General features: G+C 47.5%; 2 protein-coding genes across 3 annotated transcripts in view; one reads left to right on the top strand and one right to left on the bottom strand.

The window, feature by feature from the left end:
• Positions 1–10496, bottom strand: part of coro7 (coronin 7) — a 190597-nt gene extending 180101 nt beyond the window's left edge. Inside the window, exons 1-5 of the mRNA XM_069180818.1 lie at positions 10408–10496; positions 9555–10216; positions 3668–3764; positions 2310–2390; positions 1755–1825 (exon numbers count right to left, since the gene is read on the bottom strand). Coding sequence (XP_069036919.1) covers positions 1755–1825; positions 2310–2390; positions 3668–3764; positions 9555–9836 — 531 coding nt within the window. The 5' untranslated portion in view covers positions 9837–10216; positions 10408–10496. The remainder of the gene's footprint in view (positions 1–1754; positions 1826–2309; positions 2391–3667; positions 3765–9554; positions 10217–10407) is intronic.
• dnaja3a (DnaJ heat shock protein family (Hsp40) member A3a) lies at positions 10435–21609 on the top strand. Of its 2 annotated transcripts, XM_006637028.3 has the most exons (12): positions 10435–10743; positions 12999–13135; positions 13510–13593; positions 14134–14337; positions 14451–14603; positions 16098–16245; positions 16848–16912; positions 17632–17760; positions 18412–18527; positions 18875–18972; positions 19775–19898; positions 21230–21609. In XM_006637028.3, the coding sequence occupies exons 1-11, from the start codon at positions 10437–10439 to the stop codon at positions 19882–19884; spliced, it is 1551 nt and encodes a 516-aa protein (XP_006637091.3). In that variant the 5' UTR covers positions 10435–10436; the 3' UTR covers positions 19885–19898; positions 21230–21609. The 2 variants fall into 2 exon arrangements, with proteins under 2 accessions (XP_006637091.3, XP_015215356.2); XM_015359870.2 differs by lacking the exon at positions 19775–19898 and having other exon boundaries at positions 10436–10743.
• The last annotated feature ends 233 nt before the right edge of the window (positions 21610–21842 follow it).

Genomic DNA, 21842 nt, shown 5'->3' with positions numbered 1-21842 from the left:
AAGCCAAAAACGTGTATCTTGTGATAAAACAAGCGATGATGGTTCCTTAATCTTTCCTCTCTGTTGATAACCTACTGGTTTGGTAAAAATGACACTGCAGAAAAATGTAGTAAAACCTTCAAGTGTAAGAAAAAAAACATGGGAAATAATCAAGTGAAAAAATGTACTGGAGAGATTTAGGGCATTTATTGGTGCACAGGTGATTTCAGAATAGGCTAAACTAAATGCAGTCTTGCATTTTTATCACGTGTGGTGAGATCTGAGATATTACCTAATACTGACAGAGATCCTTTCACACTGCTAGTTTATTTCTGATATAAACACAGCTCTGTTCTCTCTGCTTTTGCATTAAACAGCAGCCTTCACTATTAGCACGGTGACATAAGTAACAGTGATTTAGGATTCACACTTCACTTTGCATTGAGGAGTTGTGCACTGCCCTATTGTAAAGCACTGTCAGATGGTGCCCAACCCTAAAGCACATTACATAAAACAAACCCTGAACGCAAAACTGTGCAATAAGTGCGTTTGCCTGGGATCAGCATATTTGTGAAATTAAGAATAAATGCTGAAAGCCACATCTGGTATTCATAAATCAGGACCACAGTAGTAAAACTAATAAATCAAAATCTATCTTAGAGCTGATTTATAGATCAGAAAGTTAAAGCATTGAAAACTAAGAGTAATGGGGTTTGTGGAAGAAAGTGCCAAGCCACAGGGAGCAGTGCCAGTTCTATAATCACTAAAGCAGCAGCCCCATGAGGCTCTGGGGTCAACAAGCTCTACAAACCAAGCCAAGAACTAAATATCCCATTTTTTGTTCTTAAGCTTACTATTTTTACGAGGGACACGTTTAGTTGATTATATAAAATAATGCTTGTCTTGTAAAGGGAGACCTAATCAGACAGAGGGCAAGACTGTGGGCTGAATTACAGGAAGGCAGGGTATACCCTGGATGGGACGCCAGGCCATCACAGAACACACACACACACACTCACACCAGGGCCAATTTTCCCAGAAGTCAGTTAACCCACCAGGATATTTTTGGACTATGGGAGGAAACCGGAGCACACAGAGGAAACCCACGTGAACACAAGTAGAACATATAAACTCTATGAATTTGAAAAGCAAAGTGCACACTCTGGAACTACATAAAAATTCCTGACAGCTTAAATATCATAACAGCTCTAAACGACAGCAGGCTATTTGTCCCATCAAGTTCCATTGGTGTCAGGGTGTAGTAGCTGTAACTGGCCACAATTTCGAGATGTTCCAGCCCCACATACAATACTGTGATACCACGAGTGTTGTGAACAACTTAGGTTTGACTAAGAATGAAACATCGCAAGCCAGGCGAATTTCACTTTTTCACTTCTGCAAAACAGCTTTTTAACTGCCTTTAAACTGATGTTTACAACAAGTTGAAATGTGACAGAAATCTATATTTCAATCGCTGTTCGCTGTGGACGTTTACATTAAGCTGATAGGGCAGAAGTCTGTAAAACTGTTGACTGGTGTTACTTTCAGTATCACACTGCTTCACATGCTTAGTTATACTATATACAGTACTTATACAAGTTCTACTTTTTAGAGCATGAAAATATATGTCTCTGTACTGAATGCTAAGACACTGATCAGAACTTGACAAATCTGCGGAATAATCCGTTCTAGCTCTGAAGCCTATGACATCCAAGAGCTTCATCTCTTCAGGAGAGGCACCTGAACTCTGAAGTGAAAGACTGACTCCTACTCACAGTCTCGTCAGCAGAGCAGGTAGCCAAAAGACTGTCGTCAAACGGGGAGAAATCAAAGTCTGTTATCAGGTCTGAGAGAAAGAAAGAGGGAGAAAAAGGTGTTAGGCTAAACTACTGCACAACCGCCAGACTTCATGGCCTGAGATTTGCAAGCAAACGTGATTTTACACTGCTGTTTTTATTCTGGCACTTTTTAGTCACAATTTCCTTGTTTATCCTTAACAATTTTTTGTTCATTTCCTGACAGGTTTCACTTTAGTACTTGCGACAAAAACATGAATATCTGCAGCCTGCTGCAGCAGCCTTAAAAGCACATTCTGGAAATTGTAAAGCTATTTTTATGAAGTTAAAGCCTGGACTGCTTGCACCTTACACATAAACTATGCAACTGTTGAGCCTGTTGTAACCTAGGCAATAAATTGCTGTGTGACAGGAAATGATGCTCAACATTCGAAAGGTCCTATATAAAATATCACATGGCTGACGGGGAGAAAGGGGGCGTCTCTTCTTTCTACGTATGAATCTAATCTCCAGTGCAGGCTGCTGAGTACCTACCCGCGTGACAGGGAATCTGCGATACTGTCCACCTCTCGTCAGGTCCAGGGTCCAGGGACACCAGGCCCAGAATCCCACCCCCTGAGGAGAGAGCGCACAGGTCAGACACGGCGCTGCTCCCGACAGGTCTGGGACAGGAGCCCCTGCCACAGCGCCTAACACAGCACACAAACATGTACGACAACAGGGGGGCCACCTTACCAAAGCGGCAGAAAAGGAAGAAATGGGATGGAGGTGACATTTACTGTTACACAGGGGCTCTTTTAATGATCCTCTCCTGAAACTGCTAATTTGATTCCCCTTGAACCCGGCCAGCCCTTCTATAAAAGAGTTCTGCAACAGCAGCTAATTTACGGGTGTTTTGGGGACCTCCTAAGCTCTCAGGGCAGTTTAACTGCGGGGATCACGGCTGGTTCCCTTTAATCTCTTCATGGCTTTGGGCGATTCCTACTGCTGAGGTGGGGGCTGAGGAAGATGAAGGCATCAGTGGAAAACGAATGCTTGAAAAGTTGCCAGGGTTAAGGAAAGCCTTGACTGCCACCTCACTTTAGCCCATGTCCTGTGTCCCTGCGAGTTTTTGTGCACCAGCAGAGTGATTGCATGCCTATTTGTGTTGCGAAAAAAGTGACCTATTATTTGAATTATTCATCGTCGTTCTCTGATTTTGCCTCTGAAGAACATAAGAGAGTCGCCCGGGAAGTGAGATAATAATATCATTTCTTGTTTTTGTCGTTTTTTGCAAACTATGCAGTCTAGTGGCATGAAGTAGGCTGTGTGCTCAAACATATATAAAGATGCTGCCTGTCCTTGGTCAGTAAGATAAGGGGCATGTATTTGGTAAGCTGGCTGTACGCCCAGAATATGAAAAGAACTAACTGTTGTCTAGTCTGCAACTTAGATATAATTAATTGGCAGGTGTTGCTGTCTTATCATTTGTTTAGAATGTGTCATAGTAACTCTTTTTGTTTTAAGGTATAAAGGGCCGTCTTCAGCTCCTTATTTTTTAGGTCTGGTGGTCGCAAGCCGGACTTCCATATGCATATGAAAAAAAGAGACTTCTGCTTCACAGACAGCTGAACTTTGTCATTTGTCTGACACTACACCTCTGCTAAGATTACTTCCCCAGTTTATTAGAAATCCTAGGAAAATTCAGAAGCTGGAGCTGAATGAGAGGAAATTTGATAGGGACACATATCAGTGTGACACCGAATGCTGTTTCAACGACATTTTCAGTTTGGTGCACCACAAATATCCTCCCCCCTTAAAACAATCTTGCAACCTGCTTTGAAAGATCTTGTCAGAAAACATTTTTTGCACTATGATGTCTGCAAAATGAATTGACCTAAACTGTTTCTTACCGGTCTGCTCTGCGCTGAAGGCCACAAACCTACAGCTGGATTTGATCTGGTTCCCACAGGAAGTGAAAGACCCCGCCCTGACATCACTGATCCACCCCTGAAGAGAGACAGTGAAAGAAGCATAAACCATAGAGAAACTCTAGTTGGTTCACAGAACAGGCCGGTTGAGCTGGCTGGAATGGAGCAAAATACCAACAAGACTTTCCTCAACATCAATTATATCTGAAACTAGATCAAAAAATACAAGAGGGTATACCATACATGATGACTTTAACTTCAAACATGGAAGGAAAAAAAAAAAAAGAACTGATTGTTCCTGATGGAGAACATTGTGCTGAATGTCCTGGGTTTCTGATAGACTGTCAGCTAAAAGTGAACAGCTCATAATTACAGATTTCCAAATATCAACGACAAAGATTAAGGAAACTCAAATAAGCTCTTCATGGTTTCCATGGAGCCACCCATTTCCATAATTGCAACACACTTAGGCAAACATGCGGAAAAGTTCGTGTATTTCAGATCTGCATTTCATTTGAATACCAACAGGATGAAAATCACTGTCAGGCATGATTTAACGACTACGCAATTCGCCGTCAGAGACAAGCTCCCTTCTCTCGAATCACTTCTAAGTTTTTTGCTTGATAATGGTCCCACCCCTGTAAGCACAGCTCGAGAGTTCTTAGCATTCAGACTTTTTGCGCTAGACTCGGAAAGCCTGAGTACAACACAGATAGAGACAGAGGTACACGCCTGTAGTCAAAGAAAGTGACAACGCGCGAGACAGGGAAAGCAGCGACTTTGAGCCCCTGGCGAGCTGATGAAGTGTCATTACAAGTGTAATAGTCAGACAGAGAAAAAGAATTAGTGTTCATTCTGCAATGTTATGTTTACAGTAAAAAAAAGATGGAAGGAAGAATTAAGTGATGGATGACAAAGAGGTAACCAGAGAAAGGAATGTCAGAACGTTTGCATTGAGCAACTGATGAACAATGAGGCAACGGGGATGAAAGCAGAACTCCCCACCATTGCAGAGCAGTTCGAAGTCATAAGGTGTCACAAGCTGTGGTCTCCTGGATACTGGCCAACACCAGACAGCTACTCATTTCAGACTATTAACGGATATGTAAATAAAACCTGAGCAGACAGGGAAACAACTTTTGCTAGGAAGATAACATCTTTAAAGATAAACGGGCATGTGTTGCTGCTACATCAGTATAGCAAAAGGGGGACTGGTGTGTAAACCGAACTGGATCAAAACGCTCTGCAATGGGTGTCCGCTTCCTGCCGCAGAATGGAAAAGACCCCCCTACCCCCCTCCCCTCCTCCTCCTCCTCCTCTCCCCGACTGGTGTCCCTAGACCCGCAGGGCAGAAACCGCACAAGACAGCTGAGCTCTCAGAGGGATCCCGCCTGGCTCGGTTCAGAGCTCTGCGGATACTGCCCTGTGCCTCGCTCAGGAAACAGGGGGGGGGCGGCCGCACCTCGACAGGAAGCAGAGAGCGAACGCAGCCTCAGCCGCTCCTCGGCTCAGCGGCAATAGAGGAAGTGGAGCCCTGCGGCGCGCCCCGAGCGGAGCGCGCCTGCTGAGGAGCCAGGGCCTTGAGGGCTCCAAGCCAACCGGAGGGGCTCTTAGCGTCGTGGGGCTATTATCGATCACCGGCAGGTGACTGATTTGTGTCACAGCTGCCAACAGGCATCCTGAAACAGACACAGCACAGCCTCCATTTCTGTAAAGCCTTTGTATGACCAAACAGAAGGAGGCCTTAAAAATACAGCACAGTTGTTCTAGTAACGGGAAGTCTCACAGTGAATTTATAAAGCATTTTCTACAGTTAAACAAGAAATAACCTGCTGGGGAATGCACAGTGCCCACAGCCCAAAGATAGACTGCATTTGCTGCCAGGGCCAGTTTACTTCTTTTTGGCTGTGAGCTCTTTGCTTCTATTTGCTCCACAGCTGGCTGGAGACAGAGGGATTCTGGAGAGTGGCTGCAATGGACTCAGCTTGGCAGCTCGCCCTGTACTACAGTGATGTGCACAATGCTGTGGAAGTCTCCGAAACTCTGGCACTGCGCTGCAAATCATTTAAAAACGTGTCCAAGATTCCCCAGTGGCTCAATCAGAATACGAACTTCCATCCAGGCTTTTATCCTGAGCAGGGAATCCCTGTGCTGGTCCCGGAGGGACGTCGTGTCGCTAGGTTTACAGTCCACACTGCATGAGCTAATTATTGTTTAACTGGACACACTTGCCAGAGCAGGTCTGCGAACCCCTGAGCTATAGCTTGCAAGGGAGCCCATGGTGAAACAGGAAGTTTCCAGTGGTTGAGGACATTTATTCAAAAGAATCTGGGCTCTACAGGGGGATTTCTAGCTTCCTGTGCTGCAGGGATGACCTCTGCTCACACAGTGGACACTCCTCACGACTGGACTGTATTAGTCCTGTGACACTCACTCCTCAACCTGGACACCTGCAGGCCCTGCTGCTTTTCAATCCACCTGCGCTCTTAATGAGTTTATCGAATCAGTTATTGAATTATCTGATCCAACTTACCTGGGTTTCCAAACCTTTAGTTACGGAGCATTTTTAGTTACCTAAAAAAAACCTGCAGGTCTCCAGGACCAGATATGAAGATGGTGGTTTTGGCGAGTCTGTGCATCTCCCTGGTTTTGGGGTGTCATTGGAGGCCACTGATGTTCTGGACCGGCACAGCTACACTGGCTGCGGCTACACATGCCTCAGGGGACAAGGAAAGCAGGACCATCCCGGAAATCCAGCTCAAGTGGCAGCTGGAAAACGTTGAAAACTAACTCCTCCGCTAAATTTCTAGGCAAGAGATGTGCTCACATTGTTCTGAGGCGCAGCTTTCTTGCTAGAGGCTCTTAACGCAATTACAAATCTACATCTTTGCCAGAGGCTGCAGTACAGAAGCTCCCACACATGGGACTGAATGCCAACAGCCTCTACAAACAAATCACTGTAATCCACAAATCAACACTATTGTACCAGCCTCTGTAAAGGCGACATACAGCCAATGTATTTGTGCCCTACTAACAACAGGGCGGGGACTGACTCTGTCCTGGAACACAAAGAAATAAGTCTGAAATTCCACTCCAAAAATATACAAAAAGATAGGTTAGCCCACACTTGTGCGTCATAATAGCACGGGCAAACTGAAGGGGAGCAATATATTGCCTTGTTAATCATCTCTAAATAGGACAGAGCTGAACCCCTTTCTCATTGCATTTGACTGTAGTAACCGTGCTGCTCTTTCTGTAAACAGAGTGGAATCCCATCCTTTCTGAGGGATGTACACCAAAGGCAACAGCACATCCCAAAACGATATTTTAAAAATGTGTCACCCCTATTACTAGAACCCTTGGCTATACCAAGAAATGTCACTCCTCAACTTTCTGAGCCTTACACAGACAGAACTACAACAGAACATAGCTGTCGCAGCTACTAATAGTCCATTCTGTGAACTAAACAGTCTCCACCTTATTTGTGTTCTTGTGGTAGGATTTAACAGACCCTGCAAATGCAAAAAACCTCAAACGAGAAACCATCTTCAAAAGCACAGCACCAGGGCCTGGGTGAGCAGCTGTGTGGGACAGCCAGTAAGGAGGGGTCTTGAGACTGCTGCTCAAGAGGGAAGAAGACAAGATCATCCCAGAGAAACGTGTTGGGTAGGAGAGGCCGGGGCTGAAGACGGACGCCGAGGTTCTTAGCAGAAGAGAGCACGGACAGCAGAGCACTGAAATACATGTTATCTGTCAGTCCCACCTGGAACAGGAAATCCCTGAAGGATTTTTTTGTTCCCCGTGGGTAAGCAGGGGACACTTCCACTGAATATGAATCTTAGCCTCTGCGTGCAGACTGGACAGGAGACAAAGCATCACTGTTGGACAGACTGGAAAACCATCACGCCTGACGGCCCGTCAAAACAGTTAATTCAATTAAACTTTAACAGCAGGGCGCGTGATGAAAACCAGAGGCAGAAGTGTGTGACTTCTTTTAGTAAGCAGCTGCAGCAGCATGCGAAGGCGGCAGAGGAGCAGGGAGAGGTTTATTCCAGGCTGAAAGGAAAAGAAAAGAGACACCGTGTTTCGACTGTGGAGCCTTCCTCAGGTGTCCACTTCTTTCGTACACGTTTTGGTAGATCAACAACCGTTGTTCAGTCTCTGCCTCAGGGCTGTCTATGAAAACTGAAGATATTTGCCAATAAGCTCTTCAACTCAATTTACAGAAAGAATGGAGACATGGTTAAAAAGTCCAGCATCCTCCAGCACGTTATCAATGCAAAATTATTGGGTCTCATTCATACCATTGGTTTAAAACATCATAATGGGATAGGTCCACAATATAAGCTTCAAAGGTTTGAGACATTCAAAGGTGAACTACGTTTGCAAAGTAGGAAAGCCGAGTATAAGTGGGGATGAGTTCTTAGCCCGTTTGAATGCAGCTCAGTCCTGCAGCTCCCTCCCCCCAACCACAGGGGTCGCTATTACACAACGATATGCACATTATACCAATTAATAACCCTGTCCTGATATATGGATGGATGCTTCAAGAAGAAGTTTTCCACGACTGAGGACTCCCCATATCTAAAACTCATCAGCTTTAGAAGAGCACCTCGGTTTTACTCTTGAGTAGAAACGTGCGGTGGAATTCACAAGCACAAAGTGGAACACGTGTGCCTGCAATGCACTCCAGGTGAGGCTTCCTCTGAAAGCTTCCAAACCACTCAATCAGAAACGACAGCGATATAGTGTATCTCGGTTGTGCGTGGGAAAAGCCACACCTTCCTGACTTCAGATTCCACCACTCACCGTCAATCTGGCCAAAACAAAACCTCGCCCAAGGAATATCTCGAAACTGGTGACTTCCTTTGCCCGGGGCTAGAAATTACCTGTGATCTCGCTGTGCCCACGCACGGAACACAGAGTAGTGCCCGGGATCATTTCACACCTTCAGCAGAGCCTATATTCCAGCACGTGTGAAGGTCGCTAGGAAGATAACCTCTCTCGTCAAAAAGTTGAAGTCGACACTCTATTGCACAGACGTATCTGTAGATGAATTCCCTCCCCGTAAACAGATCAACAATGAATCAACCACTTTCTTTGAAAATTATGCAAAACATTTGGATTGCGTCGGAGCTGACCTAGTAGCTACTCATTAGATTTTACACACCAGGAAGAGCGCGATAGGGTAGCAAATGGCAGAATGGGCGAATTACGATTATTTTGACTTTCTATCGTGCTTGTCAAGGCTAGAACAGTAATTAATAAATTCAGGTTCGCTCCGAGCACAGCTTGTTCATGCACGCTACCTTAACACACATCCTGGTATGACTTTTAAAAAAAAAGTCGAGGTAATTGAGCATCGTGTTTTACATATATTTGCATTAAATCATTCACAGCTGTAAACAATATTTCAGTCTATCTAAACTTTTAGAAACGATTAAACATACCGCGCGGTAGAAATGAAGCGTTGTTCTGTTTTCTTAAAGAGCAGTCTTATTTGCACATGCAATTTAAAACACAAATCACGTCTGGACGGAAATTATTTTTCCGTGTAACGTGAGCGTTTACAACCTCCCAGGTTTTAGTTTTTACCAAACCTTCATTCAAATTAGAGCAAAAAAAAACTGTCATGCACAGACGGAAAAATAAAAAGAGGCGAATCCCATCCTTTAATTAAAACCTGCAGTGCAAGCGGCCGTCTGGAAGCCTTCTTCTAAAACCAGCGTACATTTCAATCTGAATTTGAACGAGTGCTTGAAAAATGATGACTCCGGGACAGCTTTGCGAGAGCAGTATTCAGGAAGTTGAAATGCCAGCACACGTCTCTCCCCCCATTCACTGCAAAACCCAACCCTCGCCGACTTACGTCTTTCTTGGGGATTTTTGGGGTGGTGTTCTTGAATTTGGAGATTTTGAAGCGGTTCATCCTTCTCCTTTCTCCTTCGCCGTCCTGCTCAACGCCAGTGACCCGTTTGCTATCTGTCCCACTCCTTCCCCGTCTCTGCAGACGCGCACACACGCTCAGCAGCTGCACTGACAGCACAACAGTGCCGGTCGATTGTCTCTTGCAGCGATTCACTCGGCGATCGATGCGAACGGGAGCGGCTGATGCTGTCTTGTCTGACCCCCCACCTCGAGCTAGTGACATTGCTGCAAACCTCAGATTGTACTGGGGGCATTTTGCGATTTCAGACTTCTCTTGCTACTTAGCATGTATGGTGCGCAATTTGAAACGAGTGGTGATGTTTTACAATACTGCTAAATTTAACAAAGTTTATGTTTAATTACTGTAAGTAACCCTCCTTTTAAAAAATCTGAGAGGTGTAAAACGGGTGGCCAGCAGACGCCCAACTGATGCTGAACAAATTGCCCCCTTGGGATTAAAGGCTCTCTCAGTCACAGCTCGCAACTGGGAGTTTATTTTGCATATTACTACACGACTTGGGGAGAAGGTTTTCTTTTTGTTTTTGGGCCCCTCTGGACGTATTTGTCGGAGATGAGTCTCTGCACTGCTGGGGAAACTCGTACCTGATTTAGGGGAAAAGAAAACATTTAAGTGCATTGATTTTAAAAAGCTAGCAACCTTCTAAAATTAAATAAATAATACATGGAATCTAACGTTAAAGTTTAAAACCATGTAGCAGAGGCAGTTCGTGTTTTTAAAATAATTATTGAAGCGTTTTTTTATTTTTCTTGAAGAGTCTGAAGTCCACCCTCACCCCTATCATGTGACATGTTCGCGCTGGGAATGTCCCCTGCGTTTGGACTGCGCATGCTCGCCCAGCTCCGCGCATGCGCGGCCCGTTGCTTTTCCCGGCCATGCGCTTTGCGCTGCCTCTGTCAGTCCTGGTACATGATGATGGCGTCTCCTGCGGTCCGGTGCTCCTCACGCTGGATCTTCGTGGCCGTCTCCGCCGGGCAGCGTCGGGGCTGCTCGCGGTTCGCCCGCGCCCATACGGAGACATTGCGTCCCGTTCCTGCCTTGAGTGCATCGCAGTATCGTCCCGGGGGCGGCGGAGGGCCCGGCCACGTCCTGACATTGAGAGCATTAGCAGGTAATGAGACGAGCCGGAATGCCTATATCCTGAACTCTTGCAATGTACATTACAGTTGCGCAGGGTTTGGGGGCTGTGTAATTAACAGCTAGCGTATTTCTTTCATTGCGTTGTCAATATTGTAGTGAAATGTGTGATATGTCTAGACTACACGCGTGCTTCCCTTGACGTCTCTACCGGCATTACGAAAGAGACGTAACGGCGTGACACAAAGTACCTCTGGATGACATGATCGTAAATTGCATATATTTTCTGTTTGACGTCCGTACTTCATGCAAGAAGCAGCACTTTTCGTGTTGATCTTAGATCGCAGGTGTGCTCTCTTCGGCTACCAGAAACTTCCTCCGCTCCAGCAGCTGACCTTGACTGGCAGCATGGTCGCTACTTTGTGTGCCATGCTTCCGGCTGTGGAGATTTAAGAGCAGGAAGGGAAAAATTACCGCAGAAACAAACTGTGACAAAAGGCACCCATAGGCATGTGTCGCTCGTAATTCATAAACCCCCTTTTTGCAGAAAAAGTCTTTGAAGACTAGTGCGGAAGATATAATTACAGTTATCGTGGTGACTTGAGCTATATGTAAATGTTGATCATATGGAGGTTTCAATCTGTTTACCTTTGAAGACTAGTTGCGACAGTATTCGAGAAAGCGTCAAATGGACGCATCTTACCGAAACGCCCTTTGTGTTCAGTTCCAAATCTTCTAGGTGTGATTGGGATAAAAACGACAAATAGCTGACATTGCTAGACTTTGAGCAGGTAGCAGCTGACATTGCTAAACTTTTAAAACAAGATATATTTTTTGAATATATCTCATAGGCTACTTGCTTCCTCTGGTTATTCTTGTACCAAATGTTGATTAACAGTTAGATCCATAAGGAGTCCAGACTGGATTGGCCAGTATTTGAAAGTATTACCAAAATAAACACTTTTCATTGTGATTATCAGATTCATTTGTTGCAAGAGCCTGCTGTTTGTATAAACTGATATTCAGCAGAGTCATGACTTATATATGCAATATATTGACAAAGTTAGCAGTTTCTTTTTAGTAGGTGGAGTACTGAGATTTCGGTGAACAGAAGTGCCATAATTAACAAGTTGCTTTCAGTAGAATTGATCACCATTTGGTCTTGTGTTAGGTCACAGTGTAATAGTGTCTGGAGCCACAGCTGGAAACAGTACAAGCTGTACATCTGGGATTCGTTCTCTGCAATACATTGCAATTGGATTTTGCCCTTTTCCCCTCATAGATCCTGTGAGCTTGTGTCTGTCCCTGGGCCTCCAAATGCCTTAGGTCTCCCTACCTCATCCAGTGGGGCTCAGGCCAGTAGAATACCCACAAGACACCATGTCCTATTCTCATCTTGCCAGAAAGCCCATGTTTCACACGCAGCATGAGGATGTGAAGGCGCCTCAATATATAGAGGTTATTTTTATAACTGGGGCGTTGCAGTTCCTTTCTGTAATTTTCTTTCTTCACAATCGGTGGGTTGGGATCACCCCTTGACCTGTTTCTGCTCAGCTCTCCCACTAATGTGAGTTTATTAGTGCTTATGCAACAAAGTCAATCATGAAATCGGTACACAGTCCTGCATGGCTGATTTCTCTTGACACATACAGTACACTCAGTAACGGAGTGCTACGTTTCTTTTCTTTCTAAGCCTAACTGGAGATCAGGAAAGATATCAAGAATCAGTGCACTCTGATGTCAGAGAAGCAACGTTTGGAACTTTCTTTAGTGCAGTTCAGAAAGCAGCATTGATCTCGTCTTCTTGTGGATTGGAGAGATGTACGAATACTTTCTGGATTCTGTTATATTGTATGGTGCTTTAAATGCCTGACGTCTGTGGATCCTTGCAGTAACCAGTGAGAGTCTGCTTACAAAAGTTGCACTGATGACAGTTGATCTCTGGCTTTATCAACAAGCAGTTTATCTTTAAGCAGTTCGACATCATGGGGTTCAGGCAGCTAGCGATGTCCTTTATTATTTCAGTCTTGCAATAATATTATGCAGTCTTGCAGCTGCACATGGAGTATGGTTTGGAAAGGAATATTCCAGTTTAATACCGAGAGTGCTGTCATATGTTGATTTGCTCTTTAAAAAGTACAGCACTCTAGTTCTGAGTTCCCAGGGAGACTGTACTCACGGGAGGTTCTGGCCTGCTGCCTCCCTGGGCTGTGGTGCTGTAGTCTGCCTGTGCCCCCTGGCAGAGCTCAGACCCCAACTGTTAAGCCGGGTCTCCACGTGCCCATACAGGAGTGAGGAGCCCCAGTGTCATCCCTGCCCCCGCCTTCCACACCAGCGCCTCTGCGTCAAACAAGCAGGACTACTACCAAGTGCTGGGGGTGTCCCGGTCGGCCACGCAGAAGGAGATCAAAAAGGCTTATTACCAGGTGAGAGACGTGGCTACAGCTCGAGAGACTGCAGACGCAGGAAAGATGACGAGAGCTGCTGTAGAATTTCTGTGAAAGCCTGTACCCTTTGTTATTTCTTAAATAAGAAACCGATAAAACTGTTTATTAAAGGTTCTTGTTCTATGCCATGACCGGAAACAGAAGGCGAAGCCTACAGACCAGTAAGAAGAAAGTCCTGTGTTTAATGTTCCTTCAGTGCTGAACTGACTCGGCAGGGACAGGCATTGGATGTCGGTGTTCAGCAGAGACTCTGAGGCGTTTGTTTAAATAAAGTAAATTGTTGTCCCTGCGACTGGAACGCGAGAGGGGGGCAAAGGGCCCCTGGAGACTAAACTGAAGCCTTTTCCCCTCAGCTTGCTAAGAAGTACCATCCTGACACAAACAAGGATGACCCCCAGGCCAAGGAGAAGTTTGCCCAGCTGGCGGAAGCTTATGAGGTAAGTTTGAGAAAACAGACCTACGTCTCCACTTCTCGGGTGTATTTTTGAGTGATTTAAAGCTACGCAAGCTCGGGCCAGGGTTGCCCATTTTTACATATTCATTTCATAACAGTTTAACCACCCGTCAACTTTTTCTGTGCTCGAGCAGGTTGCTTCTTTCTACATTTTAAGCTTCTGGATCTCCATGGAAAGGGGACTCTTCGGTCTGGTTTCTAAACTTTGGGTTCCCGTTCCTGGAGAAGTATAGACGTGCTGCGCTTGCTAAGTTGTAGCGACGAATTCGACCTCCTTCGCCGTTTTCAACCCGCGAGGGTCACGGGCAGGAGGAAGCCGATTTACTGTCGCGCTCCATAAAGAAATAAGTGAGCCGCCAGCCTCCAGGCAGGCAGAAGGCTTAGAAAGGTAACAGCAGGACCGCAAGCCGGTTGAGCTGGATAAAGAGCTCAGCTGCGCGGGAGTCCAGGAGCAGGAGGGAGAGGAAGGCTCCAGCTCGCTGCTCCTCCTCCTCCTCCTCACGGACCCCCCGTCTGCGCGCAGGTGCTGAGTGACGACGTGAAGAGGAAGCAGTACGACACCTACGGCGCAGCCGGGTTCGACCCAGGGCAGGCGGGAGCGGGCAGCCAGCAGTACTGGCGCGGCGGGACCAGCATGGACCCCGAGGAGCTCTTCCGCAAGATCTTCGGGGAGTTCTCCGGCTCCAGCTTCGGGAACTTCAACTCCATCTTCGAGCAGCCCCAGGAGGTGCGTACCTCGCGGAGGAGAGACCCTGCGTCTCCGACTCCGCGCCGCCAGAGGCTTCGGATCATCACATCTTGGGAGGGGGCCGAATTGAGTTGCCGTTTCTCCTCCCCCAGTACGTCATGGAGCTGACGTTCACCCAGGCGGCCAAGGGGGTGAACAAGGAGATCTCCGTCAACATTGAGGATTCGTGCCAGCGCTGTGACGGCAAGGGCAACGAGCCGGGCACCAAGCTGCAGCACTGCCACTACTGCAACGGCACTGGCATGGTGAGCACCTCCGAACGCACGCCTGGCACCCACTGCCGGTGAGCGCCTTCCTGCCAGGCTGTGTCCTGCGGGCGCTTATTCTAACGTCCGCCCACGCAGCATTGCCAGGTCCACACCTTTCATGAGAACCCTCACTTAAACAGTATATATACACGCCAGCATCCACCACTAGATTCTGAGTCTGATCGCCTCCAGGACGGTGCACATTTTCACAGAAGCGACCTTTTTTCTCCATCGTACCGATACGAGGGCTGTAGATCCAGACCACCATATAGAGGGCGGTTATGGGGGTTTCCGAAATGGCCAGTGATGCCTAATTTATTTTAATGAGGTGTTGTGTGTGGGGGGAAAAGCTGCCTTTGAAAGCAAATTGACGAAACCCAACAGCCGGAAGAGCTCCCCAGACACAAACAAACGCGGCTTTTGTTTTCTTCTAACCTGGGTTCTGTTAAACAGGCTCGGCTCCTTGCCGGAGCTGCGTGACACACTTACTTGAGCCGTGTGTTCTTAGCCTGATGTGAGCAGCTCTACAAATGGATGAATAATTCAGGTCTCGGAAATATTCAAAACGAATTAATGTAGCCAGCAAGAGCACACCGTCCTGTCCAGGTGTATCCCTGCAGACCTGTCGATATAGGTTGCGTTGTGTGCGGGCCGGTTTACACGGCGGCTCACAGCCATAGCCCCTGTACCCACGTGAGAAGGATGTGGGGCCGCGGGCAGACTCCTCTTGCCCTCTCCATTAGGCCATTCGGCTGTTGTCAAGCCATTAACATGTCACACGCTCTGCAGTGACACACAGGACGGTCAGAGCTGATGAGAGGACATCCCAGTGGGGTGTGTTTCCTAGGAAACCAGTTGTACAGTCCTGGTCAAACTCCAGTGACGGTACATGAGCCAGCCTCAGACCCACCCTATCTGAATCATAGAGCTCATTTGTACTACTGTAACTGTTAAATATATCCTTGTCTCTTGACAGCAGAATAGAAATCACCTGAAAGCTAATGCACAGCAAACTCATGTTTTGAATGTTTCGCTTTAAGTTTTTTTTTTTCCCCCTACTTGGAAATTCAGGATTGTTTGTGACAAAGTCTTACTGTAAAGTCTATACTTCAAAAGCAGCCTGCATTGACATGGTATGTCAAGGTATATAAAATTCTGTTGTGTTATTTACTGTTCCTTAACGGCCTTAAAAATAGGGTGGACAGTTTGGCCTTGGTGTATTAAATTATGCAAAAACAAATTCTGTGTAAAATTCATGCAGATACACCCGATCATTCAGTTTCACGTATTTGCCTTTCATTTCCATGCCTAAACCAAGTGTATGTCATTCAAACATCCACTTGGAAATGCCAGCCTGCTCCCACGCTCACTCCTCCGTGTAGCAGGGAGATGCTGAGGTTAGGTACTGGCAAACAGAGCTCTGGTCCAGCGTGTCCTCGGCCTGAAACGCTGGTGCTCCAGTAACGGTCCGCCCGCTGCCGCCCCCTGCAGGAGACGATAAACACGGGCCCCTTCGTGATGCGCTCCACCTGTCGGCGCTGCGGGGGGCGGGGCTCTGTGATGACCACGCCTTGCGTGGTGTGCCGGGGGACGGGCCAGACGAAGCAGAGGCGCACGGTGAAGGTGCCCGTGCCTGCAGGTGAGCAGCCCGTCAATTAGCGCCGTCAGTGTAGGGCTCAGCCATCATCAACGGGGGGGAATGACTGCGTTATTACAAGATGAACAACCTGTTACAATGCCAGCGCCCAGAAATTACCGAGAGCTTAGCTGCCACTGTGGGATCAGTATTCACGAGTGTCCAGCGTTGCAGAATACACACTGTCACATTTTCCACCCTAATGTGAAGGCAGTTTTAACCACAAGGACGCGCGTACCCTTAAACAAGAACGAGTGTGCCGTGGAATCGAGTCCGCTTCTCAAAACTGAAGACTAAGGACGGTGTCGGGTTTCTATGCCACTCGTGCTGTCGTGTGAAGATGACACGAAGGACGCCTCCGTCGTAATGAATTGGTTTTCAGCAGCAATGATGTTCTGTAAATGAAGGCCAGCGGACACGGCGTCCCTTTAGGACCAGGGTCGGGAGCTTCTGCTGCACTATGCAGCCTGTCCATTTATCACCACCTATTCCTGCTGACCAGTGGGGCTAGACTGCAACACAGCCTGCTCCCTTCCAGCATCCCCACTGGCCCAGGGCAGTCCTTTCTTTGGGCTGGGCTGTTTTAACCATGATTCTTTGCGTAGGGGTGGAGGATGGCCAGACTGTCCGGATGTCCGTGGGGAAGAAAGAGATCTTCATCACTTTCCGGGTGAGTGACCGGCCCTTGTAGCGCGTTCATCTGAGGCTCGTCATCTCTCTGTTGGTCTTATAAGTAACGAGCTGCAAAGCAGGGAAGAGGTTTGTGGTGTGAAATGGCCGTGCGCCAGGCAGCCAGCAGCAGTGTGGACCCCCAGGTGGGGACGCTGCTGCTTTTCCGCTGAGCAGGGTACTCTACCCAGACTGGTCCAGCTCACCCACCTGTTTAAATTTGTGCGTACGTTTTGCGTGCAAAACTGAAATTTTCTGTTTTAACTCCTGTAACTCGATTTTGGACATGTGTATATGTGCAGTCCCAAAAAATGGTCAGTAAAAAACGCTCTCCTTTACCGCTGTTCACGTATAGATGAAGAGTCGCTGAAAGCCTCTGAAGGTTTTTATTATGGGGTTCTTCACGTTCATGACCAGTCTTTCTGCTCTAGGACTGATCCATATTAGTGCCTGCAAGATATATCCTCAGGCTCGGCAGCAAGAGGCTCGCTTATAGCATGAGAAATGATAGGAGGATTGGGCTGTGAAGATAGAGATCAGGCTTTCTTGTGTTCCTGCATTCTAGGCACTGTGTGGCCCTGGCGATTTAGTCCTTTGCTATGTGATTAAAACATGCAGTGCTTCTGATCCTTGGCTCGAGGTGCGCTTTCCAAGACAGGCGATCACCTGCTCACTGCAGCCATTTCTGACCCTGACCTATGACCTGTCCTCTGCCTGCAGGTCCAGAAGAGCCCGGTGTTCCGGAGGGACGGAGCCGACATCCACTCCGACCTCTTCATCTCCGTGTCCCAGGCCATCCTGGGGGGCACGGCCCGAGCACAGGGGCTCTACGAGACCGTGAATATCGCGGTGGGTAGACTGCGGCGGTTGTGGATCTTCGTCCTATCTCTTAGTCCGAAATGGACAGTACATCCCCCACTTGAAAAAGTGCAGGTTAAAGCTAGCAGTCTGAGTTCATCTGGGATGTAGGAGCAGCACAGTAGTGTGGGGCTTAGCACTGCTGCCTCACAGGTCCAGAGTCCCTGATCCAGTTCCAAGATCAGCTGTCTGTGTGGATTCTGCACGTTTTTCCCCTTCTTTCATTGGATGCTCCTGTTTGCACCTGCCTCCTATAGACACCCAGGCTCAGCTTAGTTGTGTGCTCCATAATGTCCACCAGGGTTAGATCTGTGATCTCCATTAATTAACCAAGTACAGTATGAAATGCACTATCCCAGACACATAGCTTAGGTGAAGAATAGGATATAAATGAGAGAACAGTTAAATGGTCATTCAGAAGTATGTGAAGTCGCACTGCTGCCATCTGCTGGGGGAAAAAGTGTCAGCTGAATGATAAAGATGAAATTATCTCAGAGATAAAAAATAAAAAATGTAGTATATTTGTAAAAGTGTTGAATCTCCACAGTACTTGATTCATTGTAGAGAAGTATAAATGTGGTTGTTAGGCTTCTTGGAAGGCATTTTGGAAGTGGTAAAGCTCGTTGTGGCTTGTCCTGGCAGATTCCGCCTGGCACCCAGGGCGATCAGAGGATCCGTCTCTCCGGGAAGGGGATCCCTCGGGTCAACAGCTATGGATACGGAGACCACTACGTCCACATCAAGATCCGGGTGCCCAAGTAAGAGATGTCACTCTGTCGCTCGTGTGTCATACTACACTGCCTCCAGTATATCCCTCAGTTCTTCCCGCTGTGTCCCAGCAGTTAGCAGAATTACAGCAGGAGGGAGCGGCATCGTCATAGGTGGCTCTTGACATTGGCGCATTCCCTCATGGGCGGTGGAATATCAGGACGGGCTGCGTTAAATCTTGCTTGTGACCCCCCATCCCATTCCAGCAGGTGAAAGGCCTGTCGCTGGGTGAGGCCTGGCAGCACAGGGCTCTGATCGCAAGGTATAACGAGACTCTGCTCCATGCTGAAACCCCACGTTGACTCGGGCGTCCCGCCTGTTCTCTCCGCCCCTGCAGGAACCTGACGGACCGGCAGCGGGCTCTGCTCGTGAGCTTTGCGGAGGACGAGACGGATGTGGAAGGAACTGTAAATGGCATCACTAACACTGCAGCAGGTAGGACACTCTGTCGCTTGCTTACTCCCCTCCTGCGCAGACATCGCTTGCTTCCCTTTCCAGAACACCGAGCCCTCTTCCACCTTTCCAGGTTAGGGGCGCGGTTCTCCCATTTCGGCTGACGTCTGCAAAGCGTCTGAGCGAAAAACAAAAACCCTGGTGAACTGGTTTGAAAAATCTCCGTGTGTAGAGCTTGCATGTTCCCACGGGTTCGCTCTTGCTCTGGTTTTCTCACCTCGTTCCAAAGACCTGCTGAGCAGTGGATCTTCTGTCCAGTTAGTCCCTGTGGGGGACAGGCAGCCCTCCCAAGGCTGAGTGCTGCCTTGCGCCCCGTGCTTCTGGGATGGGGGTCGGATTGGCGCCACTCTTCCCTGGAAGCGCCTTTCGGATGATGGGCGGGTGGAGAAACGAGCGAAGGCCATTGGGGCCAGTCCAGCTTCTTTGGATGTCAGTAGTGAAGTGATCTGAGGATCTCGTCCAGCTGTTTCCTGAAACAATGCTAGCCATTTTCTCCAGGCTCGTGCACCCCTTTGTGTAAATTCCCTCCTGTTCCGTTTTTTTCATGTGGTTCTCTTGAAAACTATATGAAAACGAAACAACACGTTGAGCTGTGTAAGTGCGGCAGAGTCCTCCCTCCCTGCAGTCGAGGTAACTGGGTTACTGGACTCTTGGTGACAAGCTGTCCAGGGCTGGGGTCCTGTGGGAGTCCCCACACCCAGGCAGGAGCTTAGTCACCTCATCCATGGTAATCTACTTTGCCTGGCTATCAAAGCCCACTGACACAGTACCCATTTGTGTCCAGGTGGGGGCTCCAGGGGGGCACGCCCTGATGCAGGGCAGGACAGGCCTGAGGAGGGCCAAGACAAAGAGGAGGGCTTCATCTCCAAACTAAAGAAAATGTTTAGCTTCTGACAGCCCCAGCCCAGGTAGGCCCTCTCAGACCCCGCACTCTCACCTTCCCTTCCTCTCCTCTCTGCTGTCCGCTGTCAGCTGTTTCCATCTCCAAAAAGACTTCGCAACACTAGGGTTTACTCCAGGCTGGGCACCACTGTTTCTAGGGGAAAAAAATGGGATTTCAGTCAAGTTTTCTCTAGGGATTCCAAAGCATGATCAGCCAGTATTAACATTTACACTTGAGAGTAGGTTTGAGCCTGGGTCATGGAACTAGCCAACTGTAACTGGTGTCCCCAAGCAACAGTGCATGGTTGACCAAGTGCTGGTGAAGAAAAGGTCGGGCCATCAGCCCCTGTGACCTTCCGGGCAACTGCAGGTGAAGGCCATGCCTCTCCTCCCATCAGCCTCGAGCCTCCAGCACGCAGCAGTGTAGTCTTGGTGGCTCGACGCTGGGCAGGTTGTGGGACCCTACCTTCATTTCCTCATTTTTCCCGTGTGCGGCTGCAAAGTTTCTAGCTGCGAGCCGAGAAATGACGGGAAAGTTGTTGATTGCAAGTTATATGGATAGATTAAAAAAAAATCGGCAAATCTAAATCGACAAAAGGAGATACATTTTATTAAGGTGGAATATAAGTATTTTTATTTAGGTCTCCACCAGTTGCAGATTGAATTACTATCAGTTCATTTTTACCAGTGCTGCTGGGATTAAGGACTGCTAACAAAGAACGAGGAGGCCTTTGGCCTGTCTAGCTCGTTTGGTAGTTCGTAGTCAGTTGATCCAAGGATCTTATCTAGCCATGTGTCAAAGAAGACTTCAGCAAGGCACCTTGGTTATTGCATTGGAAATAAGGTCCTTTGGGTGGAAACATGCCTCTTGCCTTTTTCCTCTGGCTAACTTTATTCCTTTTCCCTGCAGTACTACCTATTCTTCTGCTTTACTTTCTGTACCCGTTAGTAGCTGGTTTGTCTTCCTCTCAGGCCTGTGTGAAGAGTGAGGAAACTTGACCCTGGTTTACCCCCACCTGTTTCACAAATGGGCAGATATCTGAACAAGGCCCAATAAGAAAGCAGACTTTGATCCTGTAGATCTTCCATTCAAAGGACTCCCATGTTTCCCATCTTGATAATGATTTCAGAACCTGCGATGAGGACCAAAAATTGGTTGCACAGCTATTTATTCAGAGGGTCTGTTATATCTACGAAAACCACACTTTTCTTTTCAGAGACGTGTATTTTAAACCACAGTAATATTAGAAGCATATAATGCTGTTTTTATGCAGGTCTGAAATTTGTAAAACAGAAAAACCCCATATCGAACCTTTGAAGAGTCAAGGATTAATATATGGTCTGGCTTGTTTTACAGGGAAGCGCTACACTGGGAATTAGGGCGAACTGAGCCATGGATCCAGTTTGGTTGCGACTGGAACAGGATATTGGAATGACAGATTATACCCGGACTTCCTCATGAAGAGTTGCCTGTCTGCTAGACGAAGCTGCTACGTTCCTAAGAGCTGGGTGTAAAGAGACATTTCCGAGGGGTCAGGATGAAGATCACGACTACTAAACAGGATCCAGCACACCTGCAAGCGACTGCCCCAACAACAGGATGAAGGCGTCACGACCATTGGAGTTGTGTATTTGGGACAGAAGTTACATATAGCCACAGCAACGCATACACACGATCTCCAGGATCTCCAAAAGTTTGCGGTTTGGGATTCTACATAATTAAAGCTTTTCCCTTCACTGTAGGCTCTTGGTGCTTTTTCAGCACTTTAAATTACAAAGTGTGTGGGATGGGCATCCCTATAGTGTGTTGTCAGAGGGTGGAGACCATGTGGTTGTCAGGGCCCACTTCCAGATGAAGCAGTTTCTTAGGGGCAAGCCACCTCTTACCCACTTGCCCCATGGAAGTTCCTTGTTTGCAGGAACCAAGTTAGTTGAGGACACTTACATCTCTACAAGTTTGAAGTTCTGTT

Source organism: Lepisosteus oculatus, chromosome 19 (assembly GCF_040954835.1).
Source record: "Lepisosteus oculatus isolate fLepOcu1 chromosome 19, fLepOcu1.hap2, whole genome shotgun sequence".
Classification (NCBI taxonomy): domain Eukaryota; kingdom Metazoa; phylum Chordata; class Actinopteri; order Semionotiformes; family Lepisosteidae; genus Lepisosteus; species Lepisosteus oculatus.
The sequence above is the reverse complement of the archived record's forward strand: the minus strand, read 5'-3'. Positions and strand labels throughout refer to the sequence as shown.